Source organism: Zeugodacus cucurbitae, chromosome 6 (assembly GCF_028554725.1).
Source record: "Zeugodacus cucurbitae isolate PBARC_wt_2022May chromosome 6, idZeuCucr1.2, whole genome shotgun sequence".
NCBI lineage: Eukaryota > Metazoa > Arthropoda > Insecta > Diptera > Tephritidae > Zeugodacus > Zeugodacus cucurbitae.
The window spans coordinates 7,418,365-7,445,561 of NC_071671.1; the positions used below are offsets into that span (position 1 = coordinate 7,418,365).

A 27,197-nucleotide genomic window follows, 5' to 3' on the forward strand; every position below is an offset into this window, starting at 1 on the left:
TACTCGCTGGTGGAAGCCGAGGAAGAGGAAGACCTCCACTCTTTGGGAAGGACCAGGTGGAGAAGGACCTGTCTTCACTTGGTATTACCAACTGCCAAAAGGAGGAATCCGGGCTGTTGTGGATTCGGCTATAACCGCGTAAGCGTTGTTTACGCCAGTGAAGGAGAAGAAGATGACAAAATGCTTAAAAAATATCTTCAACCAAGATAAAGTACTGACACCGCCAAGGTCAAATTAGTGGAACTTTGCGTCCCTGCAGTGTTGCAATGTTTTCATTCAGTTTCCCGTGCCCAGATCAAAAATTCTGAACCCCAACAGACTCCTGAAATTCTACACGATCGATAATTATAAATTCCCACGTCCATCGGATCTACGTAACTGGAAGAGAACTGAATTTTTAAACAGTTAAGAACTGTCATCAACTCCAAATTCGTTGGTATATGTGTTCTTCTCAAATAACAACAACAACAACCAGCTCAATTGTAGCTTCTACAATACTCTTCACTGCGTCGTAGGCTCGTTATAGTATAGTAAATGAGTATTTGTGGACAGTTCATTCAATTTCTTTACCGCTTTAAACAATAACAGAATGCAACGATATAATCGGGCTTCGCAACTTGCACTCAACTTACACTTTGTAGTCACAAAATAATACATAAACACAATCACACTCACACATAATCAACATAAATGCAATATAATAATAAACTGGTGTGTAAACAAAAGTGAATTTTATCAATCTCTGGGGTTATCACTGCACTTTGAGTCATTAACGAAAGGAACAGGCCGTTTCTAAAGAGCAAGCAAGGCAAACGAAACAGTCGAGTTTTAACAGCGGAGTGAGATGTGCGCGCAAAGTAAACGGCAAACAAATTAAAGTCACAAAAACAAAAAAAAATATATTTAATGTGGTCCAAATAACCGTTAGACAAAGTTGAAAGCATTGTGGAAATAAAGCCCAAATTCACAACAACCTCGTTGCGCTCATTCGTGGTTGCAGCACTACTCCAGCAGCGATGTTTCCTTCGACCAATGCCCGCTGCAACTCTGAGGACTCGCTGATCAGCTGGTCCAATCGCAATGCTGTGGCTCAGCGCAGTAAAAGCGTACCGCGTATGTATGGTTGTGTGGAGACCACAGCGGCCAGCACCAGCGCAGCATCTCAAATAAATAATCCGCACAATAACTTTGGTCCACACAATCACAATCACAATTGCCGACACAGCATTGCATGTGCTGTGGCTGGTGCAGCGGGCAGAAGGGAAAATGATGCTGCCTTATCAGCGTTAAATGTGCAGCAGCATTTAAGACAAACTAGTGACAGTAATGCGGGCGGCAACAACAACAACCAAAATCATGGTAGTCATATTCCATACCGTCAGCATACGCATCAGCAGCATCATGTTGGCTCACCGAACCGTTACAGCTACAGTGGTGGCGCTGTGGCGGGGGGTGTAGGGAGTAGCTCAGGCGCTCTTTTGCATTTATCAACAAATCGACTTGATCCATTCTCAGCGCCAACAACAACAGTGGGTTCGTCGTTGCTCGGCGATAGCATGACTGAGATTGTTGTGAGTAGTTAAAAGGCATACATTTTTTTATCTACATTTGTATGGATGTGTGTATATGAAAGTGAATAAGAAAAATCCATACAAATAGACCTCAAAACATAAGAAAATATCGGATAATATTTTGATCAAGCATCAGCACCAGCATCAGTGCCTTTGCTCTCCCTAGTATTTATGTTAAACAACATAAGTTTTGTCGCCCTAATGGGAGATCTTACAAGTTTGAGGCCATCTGTGAAAGACGGCTATTATGAGCAGTTCGTAACGATCGATAACCATTGATGTTCGTCCGCTACTTCGAAAATTTTCATTTGAAAAAATCAAAGCATTCTCGGCTACAGCGCATATATTAAGGATTGCACTGGATGGGAAAGGACTGTCAATTCACCCGAGCTCCCATATTGCACCGCTAGGACTGACTGGTAGGAATATGTGATTTGTTATGATCTCTCCGTGCCTTCTATGTGATAGGACTGTCCTTCCTCCAGGGCAGTAGGAATATGGAATTTGTAATGATTTATCCGTGCCTTCTATGTGATAGATAGTACTGTCTTCCCTTGAGAGGGTTAGGAATATGGGATTTGTTATGATCTCTCCGTGCCTTCTATGCGATAGTACTGTCATTCCGGGGTATGAATATGGGATTTGTTATGATCTATTCGTGCCTTCTATGTGATAGGACAGTCCTTCCTCCAGGACAGTAGGTATATGGAATTTGTTATGATTTCTCTGTGCCTTCTATGTGATAGATAGTACTGTCTTTCCCTCAGAGGGTTAGGAATATGGGATTTGTTATGATCTCTCCGTGCCTTCTATGTGATAGTACTGTCATTCCTTCAGAGGGATAGGAATATGGGATTTGTTATGATCTCTCCGTGCCAGCTATGAGATAGGACGGTCTTTCCTCCAGGACAGTGGGGATATAGAACGCATCTCCCTGCCAGATATGTGATTTGTGAATCTATGTCTGCTTCTTTCTTTTCGATTATCCTCTTTCTTTGACGAAGACCGGAAGTCGAAGACAACTAAACAAACGATCGAATCTTGAATATGGACAAGTCTATTTAACTGGCAGAAATTATAAGGTCGATGGAAAAATGCTACTAAATAAGATGCTAAATAGTCGTTATGAATGTAAACTTGCAATTCAATTGGCTCAACATATTCATTTTCAAAATGGAAGAATGTTTGGATATTGAGATGTCACATATGCGTTTAAATTTATACCAATCGATAACTAAGCATTACTAATCATTATTTTATAATCATGCATTTTAGGTAGACGACTTACGGCATGCTCACGAGCCTACTTCGGAACTGCTCGACTATTGCAAACGCAAGGTAAAACTTTGAGGTTGGGTTAATAGGTCATAGCTCACTTCTCTGCTAATATTACTGATAACTTCCAAACACAAATAAACATTTTCAACATCTCATTTACAGTTTTTGCGGCCTTTCATTATAGTCCTCTCACTTGTCGGCGTAAATCCGATACCAACAGATACTTCAAAGGTACTATGTTGCTTAAACTATACACAGGCTTTGGTGGTATTGCTGATACTATTGTTTGGTTATTTTCTACAATATTTATGTTCATATCGGTAATTACAATATACTTTTTATACAGCAATATACAGCAATTTGTTTAATTTACTTTCAGTGGCGATCGCGGTTTCATTGCGCACGATCAAGACCTCACCAACGATCCCAACTCGAATGCCACCTACACTGTCGGCCAACTGTTGTTCGGTCACATTTTCCCCAATTTACTAAATCTCTCCAGTTTTATATCGGCTGTCATCGTTTTCAAGATACTCGATCAGGAGCAATTACAAAATTTGATTGAGCGCGTGTTTCTTACTACCTTGGAGCCGCGTCATCTATGCAAATTACTCTGGTCATATTTGTTAAGTGGTGTGGTATTGTTGGCCTTTCTTTTCGCGTACACAATTCCTTCGGTGCTGCTGCAGTCACGCATCATACAAGTTAAATGGTTCACTGGCATACTGGCGGACTGGGAGCTGGCGACTAAGGTGATCTTTATTATTGATTTTATTACTTGTTCATAATTTACAGTTATTTTGCGCAGATTGTTTTGATCATCACGCTTTTTGTGCAGGACTTGGTGGAAGTAATAATACTCGCCAACTACTGTATTCAATGTTATTTGTTACGCGTACATATTTCCTCGCTGTCACATAAACTTTTAATGCACTCCATTGAGACCACCGACTGGATGCGGGTAATTAATAAAATATAAGGGTCACTTTACAAAGTTTTAGAAAAATCTCTTTAATCCATATTCACTAAAAACCCGTTTCATTCCGTAGGAGGTTCTGGAATTTCACAAGCTGCTGGAGCACCTCAATCGTCATGCTGCTGTGCCCGTGTGCTTTTTAACCGTTATGAATTTAGCATATGCCTTTGCTGGTCTAATATATATTTTCAATGATTTGGATTTTCATTATTCCGCATTGGAAATAGTCATTTTGAATATTTTCAACGTTCTACTTTGGCTACTACTGGGCGTCATTCCATTCGTGTTGGCCGCTTCGGTAACGCATGCCTGCCAGAAGGCGCAGGCTAATGGCCATCACATTCGTGCACGTCCATTCGTATATCACAGCACGTCAACGGATGATTTGAATTCTACACTGCTGTTTTCCTCGTCCTTGCAAATGTCGGCGAAAATCTTTAAAATGCCAATTCAACCCAATTATTTGTGTTGTGCTCTACTGTCCATATCAATACTGGTTTTAACACTGGGAATGTGCCTTAATCCTTCGATTATAAGTATTTTTTAAAAGTGTATTATATAATTTCAAATATGCCAAATAAATAAGAAAAATTAAGCCAACGTCTTTCTCATCCTTTTTAACGAACGGAAGATCGAGGAAACGAGCTAATTCGACGAGGTCGGACCATAAGTCAAGAGACGTTAGATTAATAGATTTCAGAGAGGATGTAAAGAGGTGGTTAGTGTCATCTGTGCGTGCAAGAGATAAGTTAAGTCCATTCTGGATAAATTGGAATTTAGTCTACTGCAGTATACTGTATACCGTGTGCTCTTGTTCACCAGGAGTCAGTCGGAGAAGGTGTTGATAGTTGAAGTTGGTTGGTTGCAAGAAAGTCGGTGTGTGTCGCAGACGTATTGCAGGAATAGCCTCTTGATGTTCCTTGGTAGCAGTTCCGCTACAGCAGGCAATTAGAAGTACGATTTAAGCAGTAATCGTTCTTCGGTTGTATGCATGTAACTGGCATAGGTACCGCTTATGCGATGATAGTTGGATCAAGGTGCGAATTTCATTTCTTCTTCTTGCAAATTAGCGCCAATTGGAAATACAAAGCGAAACAGGTCGCTCTTCATCTGATCTTTCCAACGAAGTGGAGGTCTTCCTTTTCCCTGCTTCCACCAGCGGGATTTGCATCGAACACTTTTAAAGCTGTCGTGCTGACCTAGCGATGGCGCTGTCTTTTTATTCGCTGAACTATGACAATGTCGTCGTAATGTCGTACAGCTCATCCTTCCATCGTCTGCGGTATTCGCTGTTGCCAATGTTCAGAGGATCATAAATCTTCTGCAAAGCCTTTCTCTCGAAGACTCCTAGTGCAGGAATCGGATGTCCCTAGAGCAGGACGGAAATAATGAGCTACTTGTATAATCTGGTTTTGGTTTGAGGTTAGCAGGAATAGACAGTTGCAATTACTTCTTAAATATAAAAACAGAAGTATAGTAGGCTCTCTAAATGTATGCCATCTTCAAGTAGTAATAATAATTCACCGTCACTGTGTACGAGCCCGCACAATTTGAATAGACGGTTTTATTGCACACAGAGCACCCTGTAACACATTTAAGTGATGTCGCACTCTATAGTGAACTTTAAAAATTCCCTCAAAGAGTTGAAGAGTTTAAAAAGACGAAACCACAAAGTCTAATTGCCTAAATCATATATAAATAAACAAAAATCTATATTTATGTGAATTTAACTGCATTCAAACAAGTATTAATCGTATATTAATTAAATGTACAATTTTAAAAGGAGGCCCCAAATAGTATGAAGCAAAACAAAATGCAACACTGTTAGTTGATTTTTGCTGTTGCGTTGTTTTGTTTCTATACATATTTCTTGGCTGGTTGGTTGGGATTAAAAATCAGTCGCTGGAGGAGAACAGCTGAAAACTAAGATGTGTGAAAATACTAAGCCATATAATAAATAAATGTAGTTAAGTGCAGCGCAATATTAAGGAAATATGAAGTTTTTAGTTTAATTAATAAAAAGGCTGAAAAATTATTGCAACATTGGCCAATAAGGCTTCAGAATTTTAGGACTCGCGCTGGTGTATTAGAATTGGTAGCCGTCAAATAACAAAGGTAAGTAATAAACAGCAAGTAGTGGAAGGGCTTAAAGATTTTGATGTACTACTTGTGTTCCTTATAATAATTGCACCTAATTGGACTGTGACAAGCAAAATAGTAGAGGAAAAGAAGTATAGCAGGAAAAATCGTTAAACAAAATGGGAGGATGCAAGGTTGTGAGGATTTTTTTATTACGCTTACTAATAAAGTGATGAAATTTAATTTACCAAGGTTACTTGAAAACAAAAAGAAACTGCAAATTGCTATAGAAAAATGTTGATACTGTGCGCACATAAAAAATGTATATAGACAAAAAAAAAAAAAAAAAAAAACAAAGTAATTCAAACAACTACAAGGTTTAGCGGTTTGGATGCTGTTAGTAAGATGTTTGGGCATGTATGTAAATAAGTATTTGTGCAAAATTTAATTGAAGTCGATTTACGGGATAATATTGTCTTTGCCTATGCACACTTACATACATACATATACAAATGTATTATAAGTAAATATGTATGTACGAGTGTCGCATGAACTGCATCTTTTAGCATATATGTATATAAGTAACATATGTATAAGAATTTCTGTGTTAATTTATACTTTCAACTTTCTCATGTTATATTTACTGCACACAAATTAGGCAGACGTACCGATAACTACGTTGATGTGAGCGTATAAACTTCAGCGTCTACTTAACGCGAGGAGGTACCAAGCAGTGGCAGACGACAATAGGACGACGAAGTGCAACGTTAGGTGCTACTATATAGTGTGAATATTGCAGAACAAAGCCAAACACCATGATCAGTGCATTGCTCTCACGACTCATAATGTAAGTATACACTACACACTGCCACCAATGGGGGCATACACTACTTATAATAAAAACTTAAAAAATAATGAAATAAAAAATATGTGCAATTACAAGCTTCAAAAACAATTGCCTACTTAGAAAACTGAAAACGGCATTAACATTCTGGCACTACTTCCGGTTTTTGCACGAATTGTCATTAGACGCAGAAGTGTGGCGCATGCATTGATTGCTCGAAGTGTTTGTTGCTGCTCACAAACAAAGCGACAAAAAACAGACGAAACAAAATTATAAGCAGACGAAACTACAAAACAGTTATAAGTGGGCCTTGTTAGTAATGTTGTTTTTTTTTTTTTTTTTATTGGCTTTTGTTAAAGCAATTGTCGACGACACGTCATTACCCGTTTTCCTTTAAACCTTAACATATTTAGAAATACCACTTTTCAGGTAACTGAACTGCAACAATTTCGTTAACCAAAAAAGTGCGCGCGCGTAGTTCGCTTCATTTGCTCTATCTCATGCGTGAATAGGCGTCGTTCAAGTACTCCCGGACGGACACACACACAAAACAATTTGCAAGTAAATTGTACATATAAACTGAGTGTGGAGTTTATAAGCGCATACGATCGTACGAGTATATAGAATAAATGTGTCATAGAATGTGTGTGTTCATTAATAAATACAGCTGTGCGACATTTCGACTTTTCAACAACAGTCATGCACGGCATTTTTTTTTTTTATTTTTGTGAGTAGAGCACAAGAAATCAAACAACGGATTAATTTGACTCGAGCGCTGTTATATAGAAATACAAAACGTTGCTACATAAATATTTATAAATTTTAGCGATTTGTTATCAAAACAAAATTCGTATTTGGACACAAGTACACATTTTGTAATGTTTCATATAGATCCTTTACCACCACTGAGTACTTTGTACCATATACAAACATTTCAAAATGCCAACCTCAGCTGCTAATGTTTTTCTAGCGCAACTGTTGCCCGCTTTTCACTCTCGTTGAGCATATTTTTAGTGTCCGAGACAGGCCGACGAATGTACCGAGTACGTTTCGAAAACGATTTCGAAATGTTACTCGAAAAATTTTCATGCTATTTTTAAATATGAGCGTCTGCTTGCTTGCTGCCACTACAAAACTCATTCATTCAAATTCATTGTATTGTGCAAATTGGTATTGAGCATCATAATATATTTGGTTGCCTCAGTTTCAACTCTATGCAGTGCCTGTTCAGTAGGCAAATAATTGGCATTTATAGTAAATTATTTTCACAAAATTCACACTGGAGAATTTAAGACAAAAAAAAGCAAAAAAAAACTGAAAACTGAATGCTTGCCACAATAGCACAAAGCGACCGCACTTAAAGCGGTCAGTGAGCTGGTATTTGGGAAGTAAAAATGCATAGCAGCGATTGGAAGCAACACGCTGGAGGAGAGTGGCCATCGACGCGGGAGGTGCCATACCAGCAGCCGAAATTCTTACAAAAGCGTACGTCGCAACGCTTACAATATGGCCAACAACAAGCAGATAACGTACCATTTTATGGCGGTATCGCACAAGCGTATCCAGCGCCCATGTATGCAACAGATGGCAGTGGTTACTATCGTCGCTACTCGTTAGATGCACCACCGGAATCGTTTATTTATTATAATAGTAATCGAACAGCAGCATTTATTGGTCATTCACTTGATAGTAACGTGGATTCAGCTTCCACCGCTGCCAATTCGAATGCATTATTATACCCGCATGCTTGGCATGACGTTGCCGTTGAGCCACCACCACTACCGGACACGCGTCGCGCATTCTATTTTAAACAAAAGCGCACACAATCAGCCGCCGCTGACAATGCAAATATTATAAATACAGAGCAGGTTGTACATAATTTGACTTTGTTCGGCCGATTTTTGGAAGTAGTGCAGAGTTGGCCATTGCCCCATGTTTCGTTTACAACGGCTTGTATTTTAGTTTTGATTGCCACATTTATATCGCCACGTTTATGGGCACAAAATATTATATTTCCTGCTTTCAGATTATCCTTTGGTACTTTATATCCAGCATACGCTTCCTACAAGGCGGTACGCACCAAAAATGTTAAAGAATATGTGAGTAATTATTAAAAAAAAAATAAAATAAAAAGTGCGCTAATTTCAATTTGTCTTGCTTATTTTAGGTAAAATGGATGATGTATTGGATTGTTTATGCTTTCTTTACATGCATTGAAACATTTACGGATATCTTTCTTTCATGGTTCCCATTTTACTATGAAGTAAAAGTGATCATTGTTTTATGGCTTTTATCGCCCGCTACAAAGGGTAGCTCTACATTGTACCGGAAGTTCGTACACCCCATGCTGACACGCAGAGAACAGGTGCGGTGCTGCTTTTTATTGTTTTTGTAATCAATTCATTTGCATATATTCTATATTTGTGTATATAATTTCGAAATTTAGTTTGTATATATTTCGAAATTTTTTTAGACTGCTGTTTCGAAGAAAATCAGCAGTAAAATGAATGTAATGCATTTCGCACTTGCGCTCGCTCGGGGAGTACATTTCGGCTTCAGAAACCATTATTATATGATTTCTGCCATTAATATTATTATTTTCCTTTTTTTTAATTTTGAAAAAAAATTGTTCGAAATAGTCAGTAAAATTTTTGTAGTTAGACCATTTTGGAAACAGAAATCTATTATGTCGAAATGCTCGTTTTCAAAAGTAATTTTTATACGATTTCTGCCATTAATTATGAACTATTATTAAAGTCCAAAAAATAAAATTCGAATAACTTAGCCAAATTTTTGTAGTTAGACTATTTTGGAAACAGAAATCTATTAAGTCGAAATGATCGTTTTCAAAAGTATTTTTATACGATTTCTGCCATTAATTATGAACTATTATTGAAGTTCGAAAAAAACTAAAATTCGAATAACTTAGCCAAAGTTTTGTAGTTAGACTATTTTGGAAATAGAAATCTATTAAGTCGAAATGCTCGTTCTCAAAAATCATTTTTATACGATTTCTACCGTTTCGATTTCTACTATTAAAGTTCGAAAAATTAAAATTCGAATACTTTTTTGTAGTTAGATTATTTTGGAAACAGAAATCAATTAAACCAAAATGTTCGTTTTCAAAATCATTATTATATGATGTATGCCATTGATTGATTTCTTTAATTTTGAACTATTATATGTAGTTCGAAAAAAAAAATGTTGAGTAACTCACACAATTTTTCTAGTTCTGCTATTGTATAAACAGATTTCAATATCTCAAAAAATATAATTTCGTAATTCAAAATATTCAAAGTAAAATGTTTGTGAAATACCGCATCTTTTACGCGAATGCTTAAAGAATATGGTTATTTTTAAGCAATTTAATTGAACTTATTCCATTTTAATAATTTAATTTCATCTACCAACAACTTTGCAGGAAATCGACGAGTACCTCAATCAAGCCAAAGAGCGTGGCTACTCAGCTGTACTACAATTGGGCACCAAAGGCGTCAACTATGCCACCAATGTCATCATGCAAACAGCGCTCAAGGTAAATGTTTTTCAACGCAGCAATCATTAAAAAACAAAATGCCACATATTTTTTAGCGTTCAAAAATCATTATGTAAACAACTTCACCACCACCATTGTGTTCAACACAACTGCAAAAATAATACTCGTAAAATAACCGAAAATTCATCAAACTCATCATTTTAAGTAAACAATTATCATTTCAAAAACAAAACTCAATGCCGCCGCTTTATTATACGTTTTAAGATTGCATTTGAACGACCGTGGGTGCAGCAGCTAAAATTTTAGTTTTGTTTATCTGCAGTAGTATTTGTAATGTATTTGAATTCATTTTCTAAGTTTAAATTTTGCCATTTTTTTGCTTTAAAGCTTTATATACATATGTATGCTAATCAAATAAAGCACTCCGCCCACTACTTGTTCATATGCAACGCAATCATATATTTCATTGTTTTAATTTAATTTAATTTAGTTAAGCGGTTTCATACTACATTTTATTTAAAAACAATTTGTATGTAAATGAAATAAATGTATCATGTTGCGTCATTTTAAATGTCTTTTGATTTAATTTTTTTTCGGAAAAATAATTTAAAAATTTTTTTTGAAATTTTTGGAAACATTTTTTTACTGAAATATTTGAAATTTTTTTTTTTAAATCTTTGAAATTTATTTTTCATTCTTTTTTAGTAATATTTGAAAAAAATTTTTTTTTTGTTTGAAAAAAAGTTTTGAAATTTTTTAAATTTTCGAAAAAAATTTTTTTTTTAATTTTTTAAATTAATTTTAATAATAATTTTTGTATTTTTGAAATTTTTTTTTTAAATTTGTGAAACAATTTCATATTGCATTAGCCCAAAACTCATTTACATAATTATTAAAATTGGCGCATTTTTTAATTGCCTTTGTCTGTTTTCTTTAAACATAATCTCCACTTTTTTGATTTATTTTATAATTTCAATAATTTTAATTTTCTTTTTCTTTGATTCCACCATAACGCACGCAACGCCTAACACAATCTAACATATGACTCACAAAAAAAAAAAACAAAACCAAAAATCAAAAATGCAATTTAACTCGCACACAAACAACACACTGCGCACGCATACACGCTTGTCCGTTTGTCCGCTGCATGCGTCCAAAACACACACACACACATACGCGCGTGGCACATATCTACCGTAGACCGTACAGTTCGGCATGGGCACAATCGGCAACAATCAATTTCCAGCACAATTGAGTACTTCACATTCGGACAATGAGTTGGAACGACGCTACCGTCGCAATGTGCAAGATGAACGTGATGACCCAGATTGTGCGGGCGATGTCACTTGGATGCAACGTTCCGCCTCGCTTGGCCAATTGAATGCGGCACAATTGGAATTTTCCGAAGATGACGAACAGCTGGATTTGATGCCGATTGCTGCGCTTATGCGACAAGAGCGACAGCAGATGCTGATCGAAGAGGAGGTACAAGTGGCGGTGGAAGCTAGGGAAAAGGGTGCGGCACGTTCACGTGAGTTGCCAGCACGTAAGGTGCGTACACGCAAAACATCCACATCATCAACTACATTAACAACAGCGACAACAACAACGACGCGTGATACTAAAGCTAGCAAAGCGAAAGCCACGACGAGCGCCGCCGGTATTAGAGGACGACGCAAATTGCGCGATGCCACACCAGATATGGATATCGAAATCGAATGAATACAGACAGACAGAAATGTACATATGTATGTGTTTGGGCTGCTTAATTTTGGCAGGCCGACCATTTAAATATACAGTTATATGATCTCTGTGCAGACGACGATATGTAGCGTATGACGTTTGCCAGCCAACAACCTCGAAACGCCACAATTCAAACTAATTAATAATAATAATAATTTACAAATAATAATTAATAATAATTTAAAAATAATAATTAATTTTATGTTTATGCTTGTATTAGTTAAATAAGTACACTATTAGTTTGTAATAATTTTTTTTTTTTTTACAATTAATTTTTTTAATATATGCTAAACCTTTTTTGATACCTAATTTTAATATTAAACGCTGTTGTCTCTCATTTAAAATCAGAAAAAATCATAAAAGTCTAACTAAAAATCATTTAACGACACAATACAGAGTTCATCCTTAAGTGCAGAGAACATACATAAAAATCATAAAAATGTGCTTGCTATATATCTATGTACATATGTATGTATGTTTGTCTATAAATTTACGCAACTGATCATTTTCTTTGTCCAATGCACATACTACTGTAATTTATACACAATAGGGTGGTGGCAATCTGGTGCAAACGTTGCGACGCAGTTACAGCTTGAGTGATCTCTCGGAGCCAGATGTGCAGCGCACACAGGACGAGGTAAGTGTGATGCCAAGCAAGCAATAACAATAACAATGAAACAAAAAAATAACAACAATGAAAGTAAAAAAAAAAAACAAGTAAGGAAAGGCTAAGTTCGGATGCGACCGAACCTTTTATACTCTCGCAATTTATTGATATATATTTATTAAGATAACAGACAATTCGACACATATATTCGACATAAAGTCCAATAGAATAAGGAAAATCATCATATATAGTATGTGAGAGCTGAAGTAATTCCTCAACCGATTTCACTCATTTTCACCACCAAGGTACACTATATCCAAGACTATATGCTCTAGGGCTCTTAAAATTATGCGATTAACCTGAAAACCGATTATTCGAATATCCGGTTTGTAACCGTTCGTACAAATATAAACCGGTTAGTACTATTCGATTAGTCGCAATGTTACGACTATTCGAATAATTGCTCCGCTGGGAGCATTTGAATAAATGAAAATTGTTTGGAATTCAAGCAGCATTTGATTTTTGTTTGTTTTTATTTGTGAAAATGTCCATTCGCATGTTCGCATTTTTCGTGAGTTTCATATTTTTCAATAAACATAGAAATTTAATGAACTTTCACTATTCGAATAGTCGACAACGAACGGTTAACCGAATAGTCGAAAATGAGCGGTTAATCGAATAGTCGATGACTGACGATAAACCGAATATTATTATTCGAATAATGCCCTATTCGGTTAATTCGGTTGGTCGATTAATCGAATACCAAAAGCTCAAATATGCTCACTTAATTTCATATTAACCAATATATGCGGAAAAAAGTCCAGCGTATTTTTGAAAAGCCTATAATTGGGTACATGGGAGCTAGGGAAGTTATTACTCGATTTTAACCATTTTTGGTACAGAGACACACTATTAGAAGAAAAAGATTCCCTCTGAATTAAATTAAAATATCTGAGAAATTTACCGATATTTTCGCTGAAAAATCACCCTTAAGGGAGGGGTCTGGGTTTCAGCGAAAAAAAACACTTTTTTTGTGATTTTTTATCTCAAATATCGATTAAGCAATTTTATTCAAACCTTCTATACATTATAGAGCATAGCTTTGTTTATTTATTTAAAAATTTTTGGCGGCCATCTAAAGTGTGAACCGTTATTTTCAGGGTGGGAAACACCCTTAATGTTAAAAAAAATTTACTAAACGTAGGGGGGAGGTATTTTATGTGAAGAAAATGTGTACCAAGTTTGAAATGAATCGGTCGAGCAGTTTTCAAATGGCAGTGAACACGGACTTCAAAAAAGTAGTTTTGAGAAAAACGCGTTTAAAGCTGCACTGCAATCCCAACCGCCCGTAGCTGTTAGGGTTAGAGCGTTAAAGGCACCGAGACTAATTAAACAATAACTTCAAGAATATTGATTAGATCAGATTAAAATTTTGAGGACATATTCTTGAAATGTTAAACAATAAGATAAAACAAAAAACCCTCCCTTAAGCACTGAGTTCTTCATGTTCGATATCCGGGACATTGAAAATTTATAGTCCGATTTCGACAATTTTTCCACAAGTGATGCTACAGTTTAAAAATCCATTGGTTCCTTATGTATATATTATAAAGTGCACGAATCAGATGGAATTCAAAATAGAGTTATATGGAAAGTAGGCGTGGTTGTGAATCGATTTCGCCCATTTTTCATCCATGTTATCAGGGTGTCAAGAAAATATTATGTACCGAATTTCATTGAAATCGGTCGAGTAGTTCCTGAGATATGGATTTTGACTCATAAGTGGGCGACGCCAAGCCCATTTTTCATTTTTATTTTTAATTTTAGTGTAGCTTCTTTCTGTCATTTCTTCTGTAAAATTTAGTGCTTCTGACGTTTTTCTGAAGTGAGTTAACGCACTTTTAGTAATTTTCCACCTAACTTTTGTATGGGAGGTGAGTGTGGTTATTAACTGATTTCAACTCTTTTCATGGTGTGTGATGGGGTACGTGAGGTAAACGATTGCAGAAAGTTTGGTTTATATATGTAGCTTTATTGGTTTGCGCGATATATATACAAAAACATATTGGGGACGGGCCACGCCTACTTCCACAAAAAAATTTGTATGTAATTGGCGTTGAACCGTTTAGCCGGTTATAGCCGAATCGATGAGAGGGCGCCACTCCTCTGTTTCCTTCGCAGTTCGGCGCCAGTTGGAGATTCCAAGTGTAACCAGGTCGCTCTCCACCTGGTCCCTCCAAAGGAGTGGAGGCCTTCCGCTTCCTCGGCTTCCTCCGGCGGGTACTGCATCGAACACTTTCAGGGCTGGAGTGTTTTCGTCCATTCGAACAACATGACCTAGCCAGCGTTACCGCTCTCTTTTTATTCGCTGAACTATGTCAATGACGTCGTATAACTTGTACAGCTCATCGTTCCATCGTCTGCGGTATTCGCCGTTGCCAATGTTCTGAGGACCATAAATCTTGCGCAAAAGTTTCCTCTCGGAAACTCCTAGTGTCGTTTCATCTGATGTTGACATCGTCCAAGCTTCGGCACCATAAAGCAAGACGGGAATGATAAGCGACTTATAGAGTTTGATTTTGGTTCGCCGAGAGAGGACTTATATGTTTTCTATATATTTCGTTTTTCTCCAATTTGTGGGTTTATCTCTCTCACGGTCCCAAGGAACATGTGTACCAAGTTTCGCCAAGATGTCTTAATTTTTACTCAACTTATCCGTTGCACAGACGGACGGACAGAGAGATGTCCGCATTTTAACTAATCTCGTCATCCTTATCATTTTGATATATACATATAACCCTATATCTAACTCGTTTAGTTTTATGACTCACAAACAACCGTTATGTGCACAAAACTATTATACTCTCTTAGCAACTTTGTTGCGAGAGTATAAGAACAATAAAAGTAAAAAAAAAAACAATAATTGCACAAAAACGTCTTTCAAAACGTGGAACAATAATAATTTTTCTTTATATTTTTCTACATACAACTACACTCACACCTCTACATACAACAACATCTGTCAACAGATCGACGAAGTTGTGCAGATGCGTTCACAACAACGTATGCTGCGTCCACGTCCACAGGCTGGCATTGCACGTTCAGCGTCGGGTACACGCCACTCCACGGGCATGTATTTCTCTGAGGTGGATGTTGCTAAGGGTGCGGATGGTTTTAAGTAAGCATTATACATTACTTACTGTCTAAAAACACACACACACACAAACATGCAAGCACTAACAAAGGAATTCTCCATTATTCTCCTCAACATGTAGCTACAATATAAGATCATCGGAAGACATTAGTTCGGGTTACTCCAGCGCTGAGCCGGTATCGGTTGGCCTAAGCAGAACATCGTCGATGACAAATGCCTCGAAAACACGTTTGAAAGCCAGGCGTACAACAGAGGTAAATTGAAAGCGTTAATTATTTCATTTTTTTTTTTTATTATATTATTATTTTTTTGTGCTACTTTGTGGCTTCGGTGTAGTGAATTGCAGTTGAAATGTAGTAAATTGAAAATATCGGCGATTACAAGGCTATATATTATACATATATGTATACATATATCACTTAGCGGCGCATGCATTTATTTAAGCTCAAATTAGAATATTTTAATTAAAAAAAATGCTAGTATTATTGATTTAAATTTTTTTAAATAACGAATTGGTGTTAAAAACTTTTTTATAGCATGCGATAAAATTTATATGATATTTTTATAGCATGCGATAAAAAAGTAATCACTATGAAATAAACGCATTTCTGCGTACGGAAAGAAAGTCATAGTGAATTAACGAATTAAAATAGTTCTAGATTGAGATGTGATCTACAAAAGTTTGCAAGAACCATTTCTATTGAGGCGAAATTTTGTAGTGAATGTATGCATTCAATGTGTAGCGCCTAAAAGATGCCAAGCGAAATGGAAACATGCATATGTGTGTGTTTGTCCTTCTGCAAATAATTGCATATTTACAGGCGCACACAGTTGTGCATCAAGTAATAGTTTACCAAAATAATAGTTTGAGAAACTGGGAGTGCAAGAGCAGAATATATATGTATGTACATATGAATGAAAACCACTAGAACAAATAAGTCTCGAACTTTCATGAAAAGATAGCAGATAGAAAGATAGCAGAAAAAGAAAAAACAAAATTTAGAGATTTAGTAGTCATCAAAAGGAATTTCATAAATTTAAGAAGTTATTCCGCTGTAAAGTACCAAACTTACGTTATTTTGAAATTTCGAACTCGAAAATTACGGTATTTTTATTCTCTTTTTTTAAAATTTGCATTTTTCAAAAATTTCATAAACTTGAGAAGTGAACTCCATCTAAAGTTCCAAGTATCCGTTATTTCGAAAATTCGAACTCGAAAATTACGGTATTTATTTTCTATTCTTAAAATTTTAGTTTTTAGTTTTTTTTACAGGTTTCAGTTCAAATTTTATTTATTTGTTGTTTTAAAATATATTTTATATTATTTATTTGAACCCCTCGCACCCCTATAGATTTTAAATGAACCCCAACACAAGTTTAGGCCAACAGAACAAGAGTTTAGAAGCAATTTAGACGACTTTGAGACATTACACGATCCAACGGCTGTCGATATACAGAAATGCATACAAATTTTAGAAGAAATGCCGCTTGTAAGAACCGCTGAAGAACGCAGCGACGGAGGCAAAAGTCCGCCACTTGAAAAAATGCAAACCATTGATGAGATCAATGATGACTTGGACTTGGAGTGCAGCTTTGTAATAGAGAATGTTGATAAAGGGCGCATGGAACTCAAAGGCCAAGAACTGGCGGCCAGCGACACAACAACACAAGAGCAACTAGAAACCGAATCTGAGTTTGGCGCAGTCGAAGAGCACTTAAACTTCAGCGAGACTTTTGCAGATTTGGATGAAGTAGCAATAACGGGCGATTATTATTTCAGGGAGGATAACAATTCTTTTTGCAGTAACACGGATACCTACAACACACTCGAAAGCAGCAGCGATGAGGACAATGAAAGCGATGTCTTCGCAGATGCGCTACCAAATTTGGTGGAAGATGAAGGAACCAAGGAGGATAAAGTTGCTGAAGAGACGCATGCAGATAGCTTTAAACAAGAAGAGCACACAGCAGCGGGGACAAAAACCGATTTAACTATAAAAGAAGCCGACCCGATATCTGAACCCAAACCCACAACTGAAGTCGAGCTTAGAGACACCACTGACAGACCCAAAATCAATGCCAAAGAGTTACTAGACACCTTAAAAGCAATCAAAGATGACTTTCGTGCCACTATTGCAACGACAACAACAATACCAACCTCAACTTACACAACAACAATAGATAACAGGCTATATACGCCACGCCCACTAACACATAACAAAGGCAAAGCACCAGCGCCACCTTTGCCACCGCGTCCCGCACGTCCAGCAGATGTTGTGTGTAGTACAACAGTACCTAATAGTGGCTTAGATGCGGCTAGTCTCTCTTCACGTAGTCCCTCGATTATAAGTAGCACAACAGTGCTTCCTAGTGGCTTAGAAGCTGCTAGCCTCTCTTCACGTAGTCCCTCGCCAGCGCCACATCGTAACATTTTCAAAAATATAAAATCCAATCTCTTGCGGCTCGCCAGCAACAACAGTTTGACGGGTAAAACCAGCGAGGCGTCTGTTGAAAAACCAACAACACCATATGAGACGCAATTGTAGACTAGACTGCTAGTTTTAAACATCAAACAGGCGTTCCGAGCCGAAGCAGAAGAGGGGGCGCTGAGTTTAAGATTTAAAAATTTCGACAAAGTAATAAGGCGATGCATATGACGCACAATTTGGAGTATATATAGACCTATAACAACAACAACAACACAAAAGTCGGGTATTTGAGACTAGCCGGTTATGTTTAAATCGGTTTAAATATATTTTGGTCGAACATTTATCGCTTTTACAATTTTACAACAACAACAACGCACCAATTTAATGCGACGTACTACAAAAAACAACATTTTTCCTTCAGCACTGTAAGCAAAATGTGTCTTCTACTGTTGCAATGTTTCAAAATGTTGGTCTCTGTTTGCATTTGCGCTGCTGCCACTACTCCACTGTTGCTCCCCGCTATTGTTTGTCGTTGCAACGAATTTCGCCAGTTGCAGCTTGCTAGTAAATAGGCCTGCCATTTTCCATCATTATTTGTTAGCTCATAAAATTGTATATGCATTCATACACACACACATACATCCATACTGCTGTTCCTAGCTATGTGAATGCATTTCGCTTGGTAACAAGCGAGTCTGTACGTTGAACAGCTTGCAAAAATCGTGTACCTGAAGTTTTAACCAAAAAGACACCTGCCTAGCGACACACACACACACACACATCTGAATACATAACTACATGGAGATACAACAAAGAAATGCACATTTGTTCCATCGTATTTTTTTCGATTTGTTGTCCAAACTAACCAAAAATGTTTGAAATCGGCTTAAGTTGTGCATAAGGTGGCAGGCATACTTTTTAAGTGCCGCGGTGCAGTGTGCAAAAGCATTAAAAAAATTTAAATACAGTTGAACTTCCTTAACTCGAACTATTGAATTGGCAATAGAAGTCAAAATTCATACAAATTACCGTATGTAACACGGAAGTCTATCTAACTCGAAGTTTTTTTTTGTGGATTTTGGTGATTCTGGTTAGAGAAGTTACACTGTATTTCTTTAAACTAATTTTTTTAATATATAATTTTTTTTTACATTTAATTTAATTATTTTTGAATTTTTTTCCAGTTATTTTTGATATTTTTTAAACAATTTTTTTTTAAATATTTTTTTACTCTCGCAACAAAGTTGCTACGAGAGTATAATAGTTTTGTTCACATAACGGTTGTTTGTAAGTCATAAAACTAAACGAGTTAGATATAGGGTTATATATACCAAAGTGATCAGGGTGACGAGTAGATTTGAAATCCGGATGTCTGTCCGTCCCTCCGTCTGTGCAAGCTGTAACTTGAGTAAAAATTAAGATATCTGAATGAAACTTGGAACACATGTTCCTTGGGCAGTGATAAGGTTGCTTTCGAAAATGGCCGAAATCGGACCATCGCCACGCCCACAAAATGGCGAAAACCAAAAACACATAAAGTGTCATAACTAAGCCGTAAATGAAGTTATAAATGTAAATTTTGGAACAAGGGATCGCACTAGGAAGGGGCATATTTGGGTGTAGTTTTTTGGGGATGTTATTTATATATAACTCGCAAACCAATAAAGCTATATAAACAAAACTTTCTGCAGTCGGTTCTCTTACGTACCCCACCACACACCATGAAAATAGTTGAAATCGGATAATAACTACGCCCACCTCCCATACAAATGTTAGGTTGAAAATTACTAAAAGTCGGTTAACTCACTAACGAAAAACGACAGAAACACTAAATTTCACAGAAATAATAGTAGAAGGAAGCTGCACTCAGATTATTTTACAAAATGAAAAATGGGCGTAGCATCGCTCACTTATGGGTCAAAAACCATATCTCAGGAACTACTCGACAGATTTTAATGAAATTTAATATATAACACTTTCTTGACACCCTGATGACACGGGTGGAATATGGGCGAAATCGGTTCACAACCACGCCCACTTCCCATAAAACTCAATTTTTAATTCCAACTGATTTCTTCACTTTATAATGTAAACATAAGGAACCAATGAAGATAGCGGAATAAAACTTTACACAAATAGTACATATCAGCTCTGACTCCACTTGTGAAGAAATTGTCGAAAACGGACTATAACTTTTCAAGGCCCCAGATATCGAACATGTTGAACTCAGCACCTAAGCGTAAATTTTAACCGAAAATTTGGGTAAATCTCTCAGATAAATTGATGTAATTCAGAGGAAATTGTTTTCTTCTAATAGTTTTCTGTTAAAAAAATTATTAAAATCGGGTCATAACATCTCCTAGCTCCCATATACCTAATTATAGGTTTTTCAAAAATACGGTGAGCTTTATTCCCTATATATGTATTGGTTAATATGTGAGATATCTTAGCAAAATTAAGTAAGCGTATAGTCTTGTATATAGTGTACCCTGCTGGTGTAAATGAAAGAATTACCTCAGCCCTCATATAGTATATATTACGATTTTCGTTATTCTATTAACATTATGCCGAATTTATGGGTAAATTTTGTATGTTTGCAGGTTTCTTCAATAAATTGCGAGAGTATAAAATGTTCGGTTGCACCCGAACTTAGCCTTTCCTTACTTGTTTTTAAATTATTTTTGATAAATTTTTAAACTATTTTTTTAATATTTTTTTATTTATTTTTATTTTATTTTTATATATATTTTTCCAAACCAATCAAAAACCTTTGAAAATGGTTTAACTTGAGTGTAAGGTCGTAGATATACCCTTAAGTGGGGCGGTGCAGTGTGCAAAAGCATTCAAAAAATTTAAACATTTTTTTTTTAAATATTTTTTTTAAATTTTTATTATTTAATTATTTTTGATATTTTTTTTGTTATTTTTTTTAATAATTTTTTCATATTTTTTAAAATTATTTTTGATATTTTTTTAATTATTTTTGATATTCTTTAAATTATAGTTGGTATTTTTTATGTATATTTTTTTAATAATTTTTTCTTTTTTAATTATTTTTATATCTACTCTTCACCATGCGCTCCACTCTGCAACCGTCCTTTTAACAGTTTGCGCATATCAAGTTTACAACTCATTGATAATCCCTGTATGTGTGCGCCTTTGTTCTTTGGGCATGTGCAGTTGTTGCATTTTTTCCTTTTTTTACTCCGCTTATTACTCTCTTTTACAATTTCGCTTTTATTAATAAATTTTAATTATATACATATGTATATAAACGACTTATTTTTTGTGTTGCCTTTTTCATTACAGGTTATGTCGGCTAGCTATACCACTCTTCCACGCACTAAAAAGTCTGAGAAAGTCATTGGAGCCAGCGCGAAAACGCGCAGCAAGGCGGAGAAGTAGAGAATTGGCAACAAACAAAATATGCAAACCCAGACGAAATCAAATCAAGAAAGACTCAACAAACATTGAAATAATGGAAAGCAAAATACAACAACACATTCGGCAATGTATGGCATTTGGAAAGGCAGCTTTTGAAGGATTTTGATTTTTATTGCAAAAAAAATTAATTGTAGTAGCCATGCTAGTTGTTTGAAAGCGTTTGTAAACCTAATGAATTGTTGGCCATTTTATAATTATGTGTTTTGAAGCTGACAATATTCAAAGCTGATTCTTTCCTTTTCAAAATAAGTATTACGTTTGTTATGTAGCAACTCTGTTGCCTCCCTTCTCTCCTACTATTATGTACGCCTAAAGCGTTAGCTAACATCAAATATCATGAAAAAAAGTGATTGTACGTAGCAAATATGTCTAAATGGTAAAGTTAATTTATGATTTCTATAAGCTGTGCTGTGGAGGAACTCTCTACGTATTGGCCTATGTGATATGGCTTGGTGTGGACTACAACATTTATATGTGTATGTATGCCGCCAGCTGAGTGCAGGTTTTTTGTTTCTGTATTTTAGTTTATTTTTACTAATAATAATGTTAAATAGCATCGAATGTTTATGTTTCATAGCAAAGAAAAAAAAAAAAAAAACAAAAAGAAAGTAAGAAAGATGAGAAATATTAGAATTGAAAGCGCGATTTTCATGTAGCAAATTACAAAGATTGTGAACAGAGGTGCTCAACTATTAGTTTGAATTATGTTCAATTAATAATTTACACATTATATATAATATACATCGCACACACACATACATACATACAAACATACATAAATGTATTTATTGCTAAGTTCTCGTAAATGTCAACTCACTTTAGTTAAGCGAATTATATGTATGTATATACCTATACCTTTGTATGTATGTATTTAACATGATTACGATTTGTTTTTCCTATGTCTCCCCGCCAGTTAAATGTACTATATACTCGCATAATCGACGACGTTTGTATACATAGTACATACTTAAATATATGTATAAATGTAATGAAAATAGTTACTAACATTAAGAGCGATAAATAAAACAAAAATGCATTCAGTTTCCTTAAGCGGGTGTGTGTATGTGTGCATCATAAGGATAACTCAAAATAATGGGTATAAGCAACCGGATCCGGATATTCGTTCATGTGGGTACTCATTGCATAGGACCAAGTCTGAATAAGTAAGATTTTAACATGTTACTATACTCAAAATGGAATTGTACCACGATCAAACGGGCCGCATGAAGATATTCGAGTATTTGTTGTAATGGCAGAAAAACATTACTTCTTTCAGCCGCTCCCATATCGGTCGGTTCTACCGGTCATGCCGGTCTTAAACTACGCAGCTCCAATATGATCGCCAGAATGCAATAGGACGCAGATGGGGAAGCTTCAGATTTGTCAAAGCACAGGTTGTCTCTTGATGTTTTCGGTCGAGCACTTATACAATGAGGCCCTTATGCCACCTGTGAAGGAGCATAACGAAATGCTCTCCAAACAGTTTCTGTGGGGATGCTTTCGTAGAAATTATCCCTGCAGTCACCTACTGGAAGCCGAGCCGTCTGCCAGAGCCATCAAGAGTACCTTCCGGAAATACGTCGAGGACGGTACTATTCCGAAAGGACTTCGGATGCGATAAACTTCCGACAAGCACTGAACGCCATTTACAGAGGAGACATTAACATCGTGAAGGGCGCACTTGGAGATACACCACCCTCCATCGCAGACACACAGCTCGAGTTGCCTCGCGAAATTAGAGTGACCCTCGCGCAACTTCCTTCTGGATACTGTATCAGGTTAAACTTCGACTTATCCAGACTAGACCCTGGCATACTCGACAAATGTATATACATAGGTCCTGCATGACATTAACCACCACTTTGCATGCCCCACTAAACCCTACTAACACCCCTTTCCCTTTAGTCCGACTCTATCAAAACACCTCGTTTTCTGGGTCTCCCATTAGAATACTTCGATAGTCTAGGCTTGTCGGTTCAGGCAGGTTTGGTTAACCGTTACAACAACAACAACTGTCGGTTCAAGACTGTCAAATCGGCAACATTTCTCAATATTTTTTACGAATGTTTTATGCCGCTACAACAACAACATTTCAGGGACACTTTTGATATTTCTTCAACGCATAAACATCCGGAACCGTTCTAATTACCTACACACAGAGATCCAACTGTCATGGGAATGGAAGATAGTCGAACTATTTTTTAGCAATGAACAATGTTTTGACACTCTCAATATTAATATTCGGAAGATATACTAAAACTACATAAAATATGCTGTAGAAGCTGCATGGAGGAGAATGAGATGGAATCGTCTCATCACTTTCTTCTGGAATGTCCCGCCTTTGCGAGATCAAGAAAGAGATTTCTTGGCTCTCACTTCTTGGAGCAGGCTCGCGAAATAGCGAATATAGAGGTTAAGAATCCCTGCAGATTTGTAGTAGGTTCAGGGCGCTTTGTCGACTCCTAATTTTGTTAATCTAAGGGGGATTCATGCTTCACAAAGGACTATATTTTAAAGTCTAGGTGTGTTTTTCCATTTGGGAAACAGCCTTGCAACCTAACCTAACCTAACATAAAATATCTGTGTGTTCTGTATGGAGTTAATGTAATTTATGTTTCGATCGAGTAAGTCTTCTTGAAGAGCAATATAACGGTCATATATACATATGATATTCTACAAGATACCAACTATCTTCCCGTTACTATCAAAAGAGTGCACGTTTCTTTTGCGAGACACGTATGTACATAAGTTCACGGAGAGTTATTAACGGGTGTTTTCCTAATAGTTAATTTGGGACCTGCAGTTCAAATTTCGGAAGAACCGCTTGTTTTATTACTCCCGATGCTTATCACATAAACTATAAATACTAAAATACGGTATACATACATATGTACATATATGTATGTATGTATGTTTGTACTTCCTATTAAACAATCAACAAAAAATTTTGGAGACCTAGTTGCGCTTGCGCTTCTTCTTCGGCCTGACCTTGACCTTGAAAAATCAGCTTGTGAAAAACAGCGAATACATACATACATATGTACATCGATTAGCAACAACTCTGTGGCGGTAGTGAAAGCAGCAGCTGCTTGCCGCATTGCATTTGTGCAGGTATACCAATTCATGGCACAACATATGGACACCAATACATATGCGCACACAATTATGCACGTATACAATGCATACACATAGTCAAAGTTATATATATGTAGATATACAAATATACTCGTGCACATATGTTAGGCATTAAGGCGAAAATTATTTGCAATGCGCAACACTGCATTGGTAAAATAGGAATCCAGCCCATGATCTACGCATGCCACATTTCCACCATGGTAGTGACTGTACTTTCAACACAAATTGCGTTGTGGTGAAAGATAAACGATTGTGAAACAATTGAGTTTGGAAAACTCCCAAGTAGAAAATACGACGTACATAGATGTCCCTAACGCTGCGTTTATAGTCAGTCATAGAAGGCAATAATCCCACTTAGCTATGTACAAATGTATGTGCGCATTTGCTACCACCACAAACGTACTGAGGAAGGGAAATCAAGACTGCTGCTGCTGCTATTATGTGTTCCTTACAGCATCGTTTGCATTAATAGTGCCGGTCACGCCGTACATAGAAACAAATGTTAAAGCAAAACCTGAAATTCGATGTGCTCACCAACACGAAACACCACCAAACATTCGATATAAATTCAATTTATATGTATAGTTGTGTATATATATGTTTGTATGCACCATGTGTAGATACTTAAATATATAAACATGTAGGTAGACGAAACGAAAACTATAAAGTTATAACGATATTCGAGAAAATGTTGAAGGAAATGAAGAAAGTATCTAACAAAAATGCAATGTTTAATGAAACAAATTATTTTGTTCTCAAATCAGCAGCTCCAGTATTTTAATTTACAATTAAAAAACAATCACAGTGATATTTGAAATTTTATTTTGAAGGTTCGTGCTTCTGAGTTGGGTTTCTTTGCTCTTCTTTGTTATATTCTTCTTTCTTGGGGTTTCTCCGGACTGCTATATACTCCGCTCCTTCAACTGGGCCTGATACCCGCGGCTCCGTACAGCAAAAAAAAAACAAAATGCATCGTGTGTCAACATTATCGTATCAGCCCAGTTAACTAGCTAAGTCAGATCACTTTAAATGAAGATGATGATGATGATGTGGTGTTTGGTGGTTGGACTGTGTATGTTCACTGGAGGAGATGAATATGAAGCAGCAGTAAATCTCTCAATTTCGATCGACAACAAACAATTTCAACTTCTCAGGATTATTTTAGACGCAGTTCCACTGCAATATATCTGCGCCATTTGCTAGGAAGAGCCGTAAAAGCGCTCAAATCGGAATTAGAAAATTTTTTGTATTGAAAATAGGTTTTATAAGGAAGGAGAGTGTGAGTTTTAATTTTTGTTTTATGTTTTTTTCTTTTATTTTTTATAAGTTGGTTGCAATTGTAGTGTATGTGTAGTATACGAAGTCTTGCCGCTACTTAATTGCGGCTTCCTTTCTCGTCACATTCGCGTCTCAGATGGCCACTCTTGCCGCAGCCGTAGCATGTCTTCGCTGTATCCGGACAGTTCTTGGAAATGTGACCTGTGCGGTTGCACTTATAGCACGAAATGTTGCTTACATTTCGATCGTTAAGAGCCTCCGGGCAATTACGCGCCCAGTGACCAAGCTTGTTGCACTTATAGCAAGTGGGATTGTCAGCTTGTGAACACTCCTTTGAGATGTGTCCGATACCATTGCAACGATAACAGCGTTCTGCTTCCTCGGGGCATGTACGCGCAAAGTGACCAACTTGATTGCACTTGTAGCACTTTTCGCGAGCACCACCGCGTCTCATATCACGGCCTCCTCCTCCTACCATTCCGCCACCGGCGTTGCAGTCGCGGGCAAAGTGGCCTGGACGGTTGCACTTATAACACGTGGGAGCTGACATTTTTTCTTCCGTGCTTATCTGCTATCGCGGGTGTCTTACCAACTAAGAAGTCTTTGCCACAGTCCAAACGTTAAAACAACTAAATGCAGCGCGCTCCTCTCGGTGAAAATTGCTTTCACCACTCCACGCACTGAACACAAATCGAAATGGCTGCCGACGTCGACGTTCGTCCCAAAAGCGCCTCCGACTACTTCGCAAAAATGCCCCCAAAACTCGAAAACCAGGGTTACCTGTCTTTAATCCACATAAGTGCTGCCAATCCTTTTAAATGCATTTCCATTGCCACATGTATTCTTGATTAATTTATGCAACAAAACCATTCCCATACGCAAAGTTATACTTTATGAAAATTATTTCAACAAATTAGAATTGTAAATAAACATAATTGAAACCATATGGGTTGGTAATTGTTATGCATCGTAAAGAAAAGATAGCGTGGCAATAAGTGCATTTTATCCTCGCAAGATGGCGCTAAACGTGTTCGTCAGAGTTCTCAATGAAAGGGTTACTAAACGCAAGGGATACACATCGAAACTGCAGCGGACAATACCCTCCGGTCGTGAAAGTGCTGCCCAGTTTCTATTTTTTATTGCACAACAATGCCCCCAGTTGA

At 36.8% G+C, this 27,197-nt stretch overlaps 3 protein-coding genes across 12 annotated transcripts; 2 read left to right on the forward strand and 1 right to left on the reverse strand.

The window, feature by feature from the left end:
- The first annotated feature begins 767 nt into the window (after positions 1 to 767).
- LOC105210334 (uncharacterized) lies at positions 768 to 4,419 on the forward strand. The gene is made up of 6 exons (XM_011181205.3): positions 768 to 1,571; positions 2,847 to 2,909; positions 3,012 to 3,169; positions 3,229 to 3,601; positions 3,658 to 3,810; positions 3,899 to 4,419. Exons 1-6 carry the CDS (start codon positions 1,017 to 1,019, stop codon positions 4,370 to 4,372), a joined length of 1,776 nt encoding a protein of 591 aa, XP_011179507.2. The 5' UTR covers positions 768 to 1,016; the 3' UTR covers positions 4,373 to 4,419.
- A 1,258-nt stretch (positions 4,420 to 5,677) lies between these two features.
- On the forward strand, positions 5,678 to 22,671 carry LOC105210370 (uncharacterized protein T19C3.4). 10 transcript variants are annotated; one of them, XM_054232848.1, is made up of 10 exons: positions 5,678 to 5,940; positions 6,563 to 6,751; positions 8,775 to 8,847; positions 8,916 to 9,113; positions 10,170 to 10,283; positions 12,538 to 12,624; positions 15,624 to 15,772; positions 15,870 to 16,002; positions 17,101 to 18,602; positions 21,487 to 21,667. In XM_054232848.1, the coding sequence occupies exons 2-9, from the start codon at positions 6,720 to 6,722 to the stop codon at positions 18,292 to 18,294; spliced, it is 1,980 nt and encodes a 659-aa protein (XP_054088823.1). In that variant the 5' UTR covers positions 5,678 to 5,940; positions 6,563 to 6,719; the 3' UTR covers positions 18,295 to 18,602; positions 21,487 to 21,667. The 10 variants fall into 10 exon arrangements, with proteins under 10 accessions (XP_054088823.1, XP_054088832.1, XP_054088824.1 ...); XM_054232849.1 differs by lacking the exon at positions 5,678 to 5,940 and adding an exon at positions 5,973 to 6,098; XM_054232850.1 differs by lacking the exon at positions 5,678 to 5,940 and adding an exon at positions 6,332 to 6,435.
- A 3,130-nt stretch (positions 22,672 to 25,801) lies between these two features.
- On the reverse strand, positions 25,802 to 26,791 carry LOC105210333 (CCHC-type zinc finger nucleic acid binding protein). Its single transcript, XM_011181204.3, has one exon. It carries the CDS (start codon positions 26,582 to 26,584, stop codon positions 26,132 to 26,134), a length of 453 nt encoding a protein of 150 aa, XP_011179506.1. The 5' UTR covers positions 26,585 to 26,791; the 3' UTR covers positions 25,802 to 26,131.
- Between the last annotated feature and the right edge of the window lie 406 nt (positions 26,792 to 27,197).